Here is an 11,362-nt window from a genome sequence, read left to right on the forward strand (position 1 = left end):
AGCCACGGCACCCAGCCTATTTTCTTTTTTTTTTTTTTTTGAGACGGAGTCTCGCTCTATCGCCCAGGCTGGAGTGCAGTGGCCGGATCTCAGCTCACTGCAAGCTCCGCCTCCCGGGTTTATGCCATTCTCCTGCCTCAGCCTCCTGAGTAGCTGGGACTACAGGCGCCCGCCACCTCGCCCGGCTAGTTTTTTTGTACTTTTTTAGTAGAGACGGGGTTTCACAGTGTTAGCCAGGATGGTCTCGATCTCCTGACCTCGTGATCCACCCGTCTCAGCCTCCCAAAGTGCTGGGATTACAGGCTTGAGCCACCACGCCCGGCCCAGCCTGTTTTCTTAATTTCAAGCTGCATGTAGAAAAGTTGGAATGTTAGGGAAAGCATAAAGACCTAGAACAGAAATTAGCCAAAATCTTACCAAGTGCTGTTAGCAATTTAGCATATTTTTGCCATCAGCTCATCTCGTGTCATTACAGCTCTTTCCTCCTTTCTCTTCAGGAGGAAATCTCTGACATCAAAGAGGAGGGGAACCTGGAAGCTGTCTTGAATGCCTTGGATAAAATTGTGGAAGAAGGCAAAGACCGCAAAGAGCCGGCCTGGTAAGAGTGGGGAGGGGAGGTGAGAAGGCACAGGAAAGAGGCAGCAATTAAGCTTTTTTTTTTTTTTTTTCTAGAGTCAGGGTCTCACTATGTTGGCCAGGCTGGTCACAAACTCCTGGCCTTAAGCTGTCCTCCCGCCTGGACCTTCCGAAGTGCTGGGATTACAAGCTTGAGCCACAACACCTGGCCAATTCAGCTTCTTGAAGGAGACTTTAAAACTGACCCAAGCAGGGAGTGGTGACTCATGCCTGTAATCCCAGTCATTCAGGGGGCTGAGGTGGGAGGATCACTTGAGACCAGGAGTTCAAGAGTTCAGAAACAGCCTGGGCAATATAGTGAGACCCTGTCTCCAAAAAGACTTTTAAAAGGCTGACCCCATGTCCACCATATCCATGAGATTCTGGGCTTGTTGCCTCTGAGAGGGAACCTTTTGACAGGGACAAGTAGAGCAGACAGACACCAAACAGTATCCGAAAGCTGTTGTATCGCACAGTTCGCTTCAGGGGAGGAGAGCCCCAGGTAAGCCATGTTGTTCAGGGGATTTGGGAGGGAAGTAGTTTGAGGCCAGACCGAAGAAGCGTTCCTGAGAGAGCTCATTTTAGGGCCTGTTGGGCCTGTGGGAGAAAGGGAGGGTGGGGGAGTAGGAGGCAGAATCATGAGGTTTGGAATCACCATGTACATCTTACAGGTGTAGATGAGGCTGGTGGGGCAACTGGTTTTTATACATTTGTCCATTCAGCAGGTTAGGGAGCACCTACTATATGCTTGATACTATTTTATTTTATTTTTTTGAGACGGAATCTTGCTGTGTCACCCAGGTTGGAGTAAAGTGGTGTGATCTTGTCTCATTGCAACCTCTGTCTCCTGAGTTCAGGCAATTCTCCTGCTTCAGCCTCCTGAGTAGCTGGGATTACAGGCGCTCACCACCACGCCTGGCTAATTTTTGTATTTTTAGTAGAGACGGGGTTTCACCATGTTGGCCAGGCTGATCTTGAACTCCTGATCTCAGATGATCCTCCTGCCTCAGCCTCCCAAAGTGCTGGGATTAAAGGTGTGAACCACTGCGCCCGGCTTTGATACTGTTTTAGATGCCAGAAATTTAGCAGTGAACAAGACAGACCAAATATCTGCTCTCCTGGAGCTGACGTTTCAGCAGCAGCTGGCTACCTGGTACACCAAGTGTAAGGTGGAGAAGTGGGGCCTGGGATGAGCAGTGGAGAGCAGGGGCCAACAAGACCCCAGCAGCTGAGCCCCTGCCTCCTGCAACCCTCCCTCCCTTAGTAGAATCCTAGGCCAGAGGGAGTAGAAATCTTTTTGGTAATTTCCAACTTTTAAAAATGCTCTGTGACCTTAATACTTAAGAGAATTAAGTTTCACAACTGAAAAAGAATTTTATTTTATTTTATTTTTTTGAGATGGAGTCTCACTTTGTTGCCTAGGCCAGGCTAGAGTACAGCAGTGCCATCTCAGCTCACTGCAACCTTAGCCTCCCAGGTCCAAGCAATTCTCCTGCCTCAGCCTCCTGAGTAGCTGGGATTACAGGCGCCCACCACCACGCCTGGTTAATTTTTTGTAGAGACAGGGTTTCACCATGTTGGCCAGGCTGGTCCCAAACACCCCACCTCAGGTGATCCACCTGCCTTGGCCTCCCAAAGTGCTGGGATTACAGGCATGAGCCACCACGCCTGGCCATTGAAAAAAAATTTTTTTTTTTTTTTTTTGGGGACAGAGTCTTGCTTGTCGCCCAGGCTGAGTGCAGCGTGATCTCGGCTCACTGCAAGCTCCACCTCCTGGGTTCACACCATTCTCCTGCCTCAGCCTCCCAGGTAGCTGGGACTACAGGCGCCCGCCACCACACCCAGCTAATTTTTTGTATTTCTAGTAGAGACGGGTTTTCACTATGTTAGCCAGGATGGTCTCGATCTCCTGACCTCGTGATCCTTCTACCTTGGCCTCCCAAAGTGCTGGGATTACAGGCGTGAGCCACCGTGCCCGGCCTGAAAAAGAATTTTTAAAGAACTCACAGTGCCTTCCACCTCTTGTGTAATCTTGCCGCCTCAGACTTGACTTTCCTTATCTTCCCAGAGCAGCCAACACTTATGAGGGTCTCCCACAGTCTGGGCCCTCCGTCAGGAGCCACCCCCAACCTCTCCAACTCACAGTCTGATGGACTGGATGCACCAGCCAGGCAGTGGTCACAAGGACAGAGGCAGGGGCTAGAAAGTGACCCTGAAGTGTTCTGGATGGGGGAGTGTATGTGGAGGAGAGGAGGGGAATGTGGGGTATGGTTGGGAAGGCTAAGATAGGGGCTGAAGTGAGAAGGGGGAGAGGTGGACCCCTAAACATTGAAACCCAGGGACAGGAAATGAGCATTCCTATGAGGAACAGGTCTTGGGAGGTGAGAGACCATGGGAGAGACCTGGGAAGCCAGCCCAACTTGGGACAAGGTGGGCATGTCACCGGGTGGGCTTGGAAACCGAACCCTCTTCCACAAGGGCCTTCCGTCTCCCTCATTCCTTGTGCCCCATGTGGCCCTCCAGGCGCCCCAGCGGGATCCCAGAGAAGGATCTGCACAGCGTCATGGCACCCTACTTCCTGCAGCAACGGGACACCCTGCGGCGCCATGTGCAGAAACAGGAGGCTGAGAACCAGCAGCTGGCAGATGCCGTCCTGGCAGGGCGGAGGCAGGTGGAGGAGCTACAGCTACAGGTCCAGGCCCGGCAGCAGGCCTGGCAGGTCAGTGTCCCAGCCTGCCTCTTCCTCTTCCATCTCTGATGGGCCCTCTGAGATCTGCAAATTGGTGGCTTCCTCCATTCCAACACAAGGGACCCCCACAGAGAGTAGGCGAGCTTGCCCCCTGGGGAACAGCCATGCATTGCCTCTCCTTGGGCTCGTGCAGAAGTCTCTGCCAGCCTCAGCAGACAGTCTCCCCCAGATCCTCCACCAGGCACAGGCATGTGTTCCCCTGATGGAGCAGGTGAGGACACAGGCCCAGAGAGGGCAGGTGCCTCACCCAAGGTAACAGCACCTCCACAACAGGTTTGGAGTTAAAACCTGGTGGTGGTTCTGCTGCTCCATGTGACCACTGCCCAACATAGACACATATATTCTAAACTGGGTATGTGGTAGCGGGGTGGGTAGAGAACAAGAACAGAGGATGAGATAGTATTTTTTAAAATTGATACATCATATTTTACATATTTAGGAAGTACATGTGATACTTTGCTACATGCATAGAACGTGCAGTGATCAAGTCAGGGTATTTGAGGTGTTCATCACGTTGAGGATTTATCATTTCTATGTGTTGGGAGCAGTTCCAGACCTCTCTTCTAACTACTTTGGTTTTGGTTTTGTTCTAAGATGGGGGTCTTGCTATATTGCTCAGGCCAGTCTTGAACTCCTGGCCTCAAGCAGTCTTCCTGTCTCAGCCTCCTGAATAGCTGGGATTACATGTGCTCATCACCATAACAAGGCTCTTAGCAACTTTGAAATGTGGAGTACGTTGTTGTTAACTATAGTTACCTTACTCTACTGTTGAACAATAGAATTTACACCTTTTGCCTAACTATATGTTTATACCATTAAACTACCTCTCTTCGTCGCCCACCCCTTCCCCCAGCCTCTGTTAACTATCATTCTACTCTTTACCTTTATGAGATCAACTTTTATCTGCATCCTCACCAGCATGTTATTTTTTGTCTTTTTTTTTTTCTGAGACGGAGTCTTGCTCTGTCGCCCAGGCTGGAGTACAGTGGCACGATCTCACCTCACTGCAACCTCTGCCTCCTGGTTTCAAGTGCTTCTCCCACCTCAGCCTCCCAAATAGCTGGGACTACAGTCACCCGCCACCACGCCCGGCTACTTTTTGTATTTTTAGTAGAGACAGGGTTTCACTATGTTGGCCAGGATGGTCTCGAACTCTTGACCTTGTGATCCACCCGCCTCGGCCTCCCAAAGTGCTGGGATTACAGGTGTGAGCCACCACCCCCAGCCTGTCTTTTTAATAATAGCGATTGTAGCCCGGGCGTGGCAGCTCATGCCTGTAATCCCAGCATTTTGGAAGGCCGAGGTGAGTGGATCACAAGGTCAGGAGTTCGAGACCAGCCTGGCCAACATGGTAAAACCCTGTCTCTACTAAAAATACGAAAATTAGCCGGGCATGGTGGCGGGCACCTGTAGTCCCAGCTACTCAGGAGACTGAGGTGGGACCAATCGTTTAAACCTGGGAGGCAGCCTGCCACCACACCCAGCTAAATTTTGTATTTTTGGTAGAGATGGGGTTTCACCATGTTGGCCAGGCTGGTCTCAAACTCCTGGGCTCAAGCAATTCACCCACCTCAGCCTCACAACGTGCTGGGATTACAGACGTGAGCCACCACACCCGGCCCCAAAAATGTTCTATTTTAACTTTTTTTTTTGAGACAGTCTTGCTCTGTTGCCCAGGCTGGAGTGCAGTGGCATGATCTTAGTTCACTGCAAACCTCTGCCTCCTAAGTTCAAGTGATTCTCCTGCCTCAGCCTCCCAAGTAGCTGGGATTACAGGTACCTGCTGTCATGGCTGGTTAATTTTTGTGGTTTTAGTAGAGACAGGGTTTCACCATGTTGGCCAGGCTGGGCTCAAACTTCTGGCCTCAGGTGATCCACCTGCCACAGCCTCCCAAAGTGCTGAAATTACCCATTGTATGTTCTTGACGCCTTTGCTGACAGTTGGCCATAAGTATATGAATTTATTTCTGAGTCTGTATTCTGTTATGCTATTGGTTATGTGTTTGTTCTTATTTATTTATTTATTTATTTATTTATTTATGTGTTTGTTCTTATAACAGTACCAGTGCTGTTTTGGTTACTCTAGCCTTGTACAATTTGAAATCAGGTAGTGTGATGCCTCTAGCTTTGTTCTTTGTGCTCAGGATTATTTTGACTATCTGCCATTGCCCAGTATTTGAATAATGTGTATATTAGAATGATTTGTAGAGCCTTCACACATCTAACACATATCCTCCATGCCACAATTGTGTGTCCTTTGAGGGTGAACTTAACTTTTGAAAGTCGCCTGACGTTACTTGGGGCCACGTTGGGTAAAGAAAGGAGAAGAAGATGATCAAGCTGGATGACACAGGTAGCAGCTTGGCTGCACCTCAGTGAGACAGATTTTCCTATGGGCTCAAACTGCGTTTCCAAGAGAAGCTTTCTGGTAGGGCTCAAGTGGCAGCATCTCTGTCGAACCCTCTCCATCCATCATGTCAGTATCTAATTTACATCTACTTATAGCCACTTGACAGCCCCTTCCTGGGGCAAACACTCATATTCCTGAGGGTTACAGGTCCCCAAATTTATGGCTCCTGGATCTCCCTGGTCTTCTCTTCCCAATACCAGTTAGCTGCAGCCTGAAGGCCCTGCCACAGCTTAGGAAGGGCCCTGGTCAGGAGGCGGTGGCCAAGTGGAAGGCTGGCAGCCGCTCTGCTTCCTACTGTTCCCACTCCCTCTGCTCTCCCCACATCACAGACTGGCCTGCGGGACTGGGCAGCAGGCACAAAAGTGGTAGTGACCAAGGCCCCCACCCCAAGCCTGGTGCCATCTTGCAGGGCACAACTCCAAGTTGTGTCTCTGGCACTCCCAGGGCCCCCTGCTGAGTCCTCAGGCAAGGCGCCGCTCCACCATCACCACTCAGTCACCATGAGGCCATGGGTCACTCCTGTCTCTGGGTCCTGGCTTCCAAACTGGCTGGATAATGACCCCAGGGCCTCGCCAGCTCTGGGACTCAGTGCTGTTCTAAGAGGGACAAAGCCCTCTGCTCTTAAAGCCCTGCCCCACCCATTCCAGCTACAGACCTTCATGTTGTTCGACGTGGGCAATTTCCATGTCTGTAACTCAACTGAAAGTTTACTTAATTCAAGAAAGTTTCTCGCCAGAAAGCTCTGTTGAGGTCAGAGGATTGAGGGGCCACTTCGGGGACCCTTGCTGAAGATGGGCTCTGCTCTGGGGATGCCCAGCCTAGGTGGTCACAGAACCCAGTTTGCTATAAATACTTGCCAAATGGTGCGGACTTTCTTATGTGTCTTCATCCTAACGTGCTCTGCAGGGCCATGACTTAAGCCACAGACTCCATCCATATTGTCCTGGGGGAAACCCCAGGCCTGGAGTCAGGGACAGTGGAGAGCAAGGATTTGAGTTTTCTCAGATCCCAGTTTGTCTGTTGTCTCCCATTGATTTCAGGCTCTACACAGAGAACAGAGAGAGCTGGTTGCTGTGCTGAGGGAGCCTGAGTGAGGAGACCGCCAGGCCCAGAAGCAGAGGGCAGTCAAGGTCAAGAACCTGTGGCCAGCATGCCTGGCCTGGGCGGCCTGCCTCTGAGAACGGCTGAAATGGTGCCCAGTCCCTCAGCAGTGATGGAATTTGCTGGAGGACTAGGCCAGAGAAAGCCTCATTGCCACTGTGCCTTTGGGGTACCCTTGGGGTTGGACATACACCCCCTTTAGATTCCTCTGTTTCTTCTACCTGGATAATTCTTGGCCATGTTCTCTCTTCTCCAGGTTCAGGTCAGCTTTGCCCCTCCGCCCCACTCCTGCTGGTTCCTGAGCCCTTTTCCCTGGGCCTGGCTTGGAGAATCTGTTTTCAATCTCCACTGATTGCCCCCTTGCTGGCCAGCCCAGGGGCCTTTACCATGTTCTCCCCACATCCGTAAATAAACTTCCTCCACTACGCTGTAATCTGTGAGGATGCCTCCTCTGCCTGGCCACTTGTGGGCCAAGTCAAGCCTTCAGTCGTGGTCCCCTGGGAGCCTCCAGGCGGGGGTGAGTTGGCAAGGGGCTTACCAGACCATGTGCGGAGAGCAACAGAGCTCCTTGTACAAAAACCAGGACCCCTGGGTTCCCTGTGGATAGGATGAGCTGCCAGGGAGGTGTCACTCTTGGCACCCTCCAAGAATCATTACGGCTGGGGGCGGTGGCTCACGCCTGTAATCCCAGCACTTTGGGAGGCCAAGGCGGGTGAATCACCTGAGGTCAGGAGTTCGAGACCAGCCTGACCAACATGGTGAAACCCTGTCTCTACTAAAAATACAAAATTAGGCCAGGTGCAGTGGCTCATGCCTGTAATCCTAGCACTTTGGGAGGCTGAGGTGGGCAGATCACCTGAGGTCAGGAGTTCGAGACCAGCCTGGCTAAATGGTGAAACCCCATCTCTACTAAAAATACAAAATTAGCCAGGCATGGTGGCGTGTGCCTGTAATTCCAGCTACTCAGGCGGGGCTGAGGTAGGAGAATCACTTGAACCCGGGAGGTAGAGGCTGCAGTGAGCTAAGATTGCGCCACTGCACTCCAGCCTGGGCAACAAGAGTGAAACTCCATCTCAAAAAAAAATTAGCTGGGCATTAGAACGTGCCTCTAATCCCAGCTAATCGAGAGGCCGAGGCAGGAGAATTGCTTGAACCTGGGAGGCAGAGGTTGCAGTGAGCCGAGATCGCACCATTGTACTCCTGCCTGGGTGACAGAGCGAGACTCCGTCTCAAAAGAAAAAAGAATCGCAGGCACTTTGTTTCCTCTTGCTGCTTCTACTTCATTCTTCTTCTGCCAGGGCAGCCAAAGGCAGGATGGGTGCTTCCTGGATCCACCAGAGGGGGAAAGGGGTGGGGTGTGGATGGGGGCAGAACTTCTCCCTAGTGAGGGCTTTGGTGAGGTCTGCCGGAGGCACGCTGGGAACACAGGCAAGCATCAGGTGGCCCCCACTCCCCCCCCATAAACGGCACTCAGCTCAGTCTCCCTCTGCCCGCTTTGTTACCATGGAGCTGTGGCGTTCAAGCATTCCAATGCCCCGCTCCTGTCAGGCCTGCCCCGTTGGGTGCTTTGTTTGCTTGTCAGGTTGGGCAGATGGTCTCAAGCCCTGGTTGGTGGGTGGGTGAGTGACACAGGTTAGACAGGGGAAGGTCCCAGGACACCTCTTCCCTCTCTGGGCTGACCTGAGGCAGTGGAGGCTCTCAGGTGTGGGATGCGGTTTTCAGGCTGGGATGTTCTGTACCGTAGAGGACAGGCCCTCCTATCGCTTACAGGAGCACTACTGGAGGGCAGCTCCCTCCCCAGGGTGGTTAACACTGTGGAGGCTGCAGGGTCAGGAGGAGAATCGGGGGGACCGGGAGGGCGGAGGCACACTCCATCTCCATGCTCCTCACAGCCCTGCCTCCCTGCCTGCTAAGGGCACGGGGAAGGGGTTCCCCACCTCAGTGAGTGCCTGCCTCCCTGCCCTGTGCCTGTGTACCTGGCAGTCACAGCCACCTAGCATGTCCCAGAGACCAACCGGCTGACCTCATCTGCCCAGCCCCACCTCCATTGGCTTTGGCTCTTGGCCTTGTGCCACCCAACCCTTTCTCCTGTCCGGATGTATAGGGCCTGAGCCATCAAGCTGCGCCCACAGCAGACTGCCTTTGGTGTCTCACCGGGTGAACGAGGGCATTGCGAGGCATCCCCTCCTTGGGTTTGGCTCCTGCCTACGGGGCTGACAGTAGAAATCACAGGCTGTGAGAGCTGGAGCCCAGCTCTGCTTGAACCTATTTTAGGTCTCTGACCCCTGCTTCCTCTTTAGAATCTCCTTAGAGCTCAGCCAGTGCTCAACCTGAGGCTGGGGGTCTCTGAGGAAGAGTGAGTTGGGGCTGAGGGGTCTCGGGCTGCCCCCTGAGGAAGGGGCCAGAGGCAGTGTCAAGAGCGGGGCAGTCTGATTGTGGCTCACCCTCCATCACTCCCAGGGGCCCCTGGCCTGGCAGCCGCGGCTCCCAACCACAATGTCCTTTGGGGTTTGGCCTACGGAGCTGGGGCGGATGACCCTCAAATAGCCCTGGCAGATTCCCCCTAGACCCGCCTGCACCATGGTCAGCCACACCCCTCCTCATCGCCGGGACACAGCCCAGAGCGTATAAACAGTGCTGGAGGCTGGCAGGGCAGGCCAGCTGAGTCCTGAGCAGGAGCCCAGCACAGCCACCGAGACGCCATGAGAGCCCTCACACTCCTCGCCCTGCTGGCCCTGGCCACACTTTGCATCACTGGCCAGGCAGGTGAGTGCCCCCACCTCCCCTCAGGCCGCACAGCAGTAGGGGCTGAGAAAAGGAAGCATCATGGCCCACCTCTTCTCACCCCTTTGGCTGGCAGTCCCTTTGCAGTCTGATCACCCTGTTGCAGGCTCAATCCATTTGCCCCAGCTCTGCCCTTGCAGAGGGAGAGGAAGGAAGAGCAAGCTGCCCGAGACACAGGGGAAGGAGGATGAGAGCCCTGGGGATGAGCAGGGGTGAACCAGGCTCCCTTTCCTTTGCAGGTGCAAAACCCAGCGGTGCAGAGTCCAGCAAAGGTGCAGGTATGAGGATGGATCTGATGGGCTCCTGGACCCTCCCTTCTCACCTTGGTCCCTCAGTCTCATTCCCCCACTCCTGCCACCTCCTGTCTGGCTGTCAGGAAGGCCAGCCTGCTGCCAACCTGATCCTCCCAAACCCAGAGCCACCTGATTCCTGCCCCTCTGCTCTACAGCCTTTGTGTCCAAGCAGGAGGGCAGCGAGGTGGTGAAGAGACCCAGGCGCTACCTGTATCAATGGCTGGGGTGAGAGAAAAGGTGGAGCTGGGCCAAGGCCCTGCCTCTCCGGGATGGTCTGTGGGGGAGCTGCAGCAGGGAGTGGCCTCTCTGGGCTGTGGTGGGGGTACAGGCAGCCAGCCCTGGTGGGGACCCTGGAGCCCCATGTGTAGTGAGAGGAGGGATAGGCATTTTGCACGGGGGCTGATGCCACCACGTCGGGTGTCTCAGAGCCCCAGCCCCCTACCCAGATCCCCTGGAGCCCAAGAGGGAGGTGTGTGAGCTCAATCCGGACTGTGACGAGCTGGCTGACCACATCGGCTTCCAGGAGGCCTATCGGCGCTTCTACGGCCCGGTCTAGGGTGTCGCTCTGCTGGCCTGGCCGGCAAATCCAGTTCTGCTCCTCTCCAGGCCCCCTTCTTTCCCCTTCCCCTTGCCCTTGCCCTGACCTCCCAGCCCTATGGATGTGGGGTCCCCATCATCCCAGCTGCTCCCAAATAAACTCCAAAAGAGGAATCCGTGGGCCTGTGAATCTGTCCAGTTTATGGAGTGTGGGAGGGAGGTGTCAGGAGGATGGGGGCGAGGAGGTTTTACCTTCTTCAGTTCTAGAAAGTGCTTTCCAAAATTTTATTTTTTTATTTGTACCTGCCTTGTTCCAGAAAACATTGAAGGTGGCTTCCTAAAGTCTTAACTAGGGATCCCCCCTCTAGCCTAGGACCCTCCTCCCCACACCTCAATCCACCGAACCATCCATAATGCACCCAGATAGGCCCACCCCCAAAAGCCTGGACACCTTGAGTACACAGTTATGACCAGGACAGACTCATCTCTATAGGCAAATAGCTGCTGGCAAACTGGCATTACCTGGTTTGTGGGGATGGGAGCCAAGTGTGTGGCCTCTCGGCCTGGTTAGCAAGAAGCATTTGGGGTAGGCCTAGGTTAGTCGTGTTAGTTCTTCCCTGTGCTGAGCAGAGACTTCAGGAGCACCAGAAATGGAGCCAGATGAAAGGACCCCAACACCTCCCCGCCCCAACCTTTGACAGAGTGTGGGGGCATCTTCAGCCTGGACACGCATGCATCTCCCCTCTCAAGACCCTCAGCACTTCCTCTACTCCCATCAAGAGCCGCCTCACGGTCCCTCTCACACTCTGCCATTCCCCCTAGACACCCCTCCTCTCCTCTGCCCTCTCTCCTCTGCCCTCCTCTCCTCTGCCC

The 11,362-nt window shown here is 53.7% G+C and overlaps 2 protein-coding genes across 4 annotated transcripts in view; both read left to right on the forward strand.

Moving 5' to 3' along the window:
- The window catches only part of PMF1 (polyamine modulated factor 1), a 27,294-nt gene extending 19,986 nt beyond the window's left edge, over nucleotides 1-7,308 (forward strand). Inside the window, exons 3-6 of one of the 3 annotated variants that reach the window (XM_023214043.1) lie at nucleotides 498-598; nucleotides 3,139-3,334; nucleotides 6,815-6,904; nucleotides 7,132-7,308. In XM_023214043.1, the coding sequence (XP_023069811.1) occupies nucleotides 498-598; nucleotides 3,139-3,334; nucleotides 6,815-6,868 (351 nt within the window). In that variant the 3' untranslated portion in view covers nucleotides 6,869-6,904; nucleotides 7,132-7,308. Of the gene's footprint in view, nucleotides 1-497; nucleotides 599-3,138; nucleotides 3,335-6,814 lie in introns of all 3 variants that reach the window. The other 2 variants (XM_023214042.1, XM_023214044.1) reach the window with 2 other exon arrangements.
- Nucleotides 7,309-8,005: 697 nt separating this feature from the next.
- On the forward strand, nucleotides 8,006-10,665 carry BGLAP (bone gamma-carboxyglutamate protein). The gene is made up of 4 exons (XM_023214045.2): nucleotides 8,006-9,641; nucleotides 9,899-9,937; nucleotides 10,108-10,177; nucleotides 10,379-10,665. The coding sequence occupies exons 1-4, from the start codon at nucleotides 9,578-9,580 to the stop codon at nucleotides 10,506-10,508; spliced, it is 303 nt and encodes a 100-aa protein (XP_023069813.1). The 5' UTR covers nucleotides 8,006-9,577; the 3' UTR covers nucleotides 10,509-10,665.
- Nucleotides 10,666-11,362: the final 697 nt, after the last annotated feature.

This window comes from Piliocolobus tephrosceles, chromosome 1 (assembly GCF_002776525.5).
Source record: "Piliocolobus tephrosceles isolate RC106 chromosome 1, ASM277652v3, whole genome shotgun sequence".
In the NCBI taxonomy this organism is placed as follows: Eukaryota; Metazoa; Chordata; class Mammalia; order Primates; family Cercopithecidae; genus Piliocolobus; species Piliocolobus tephrosceles.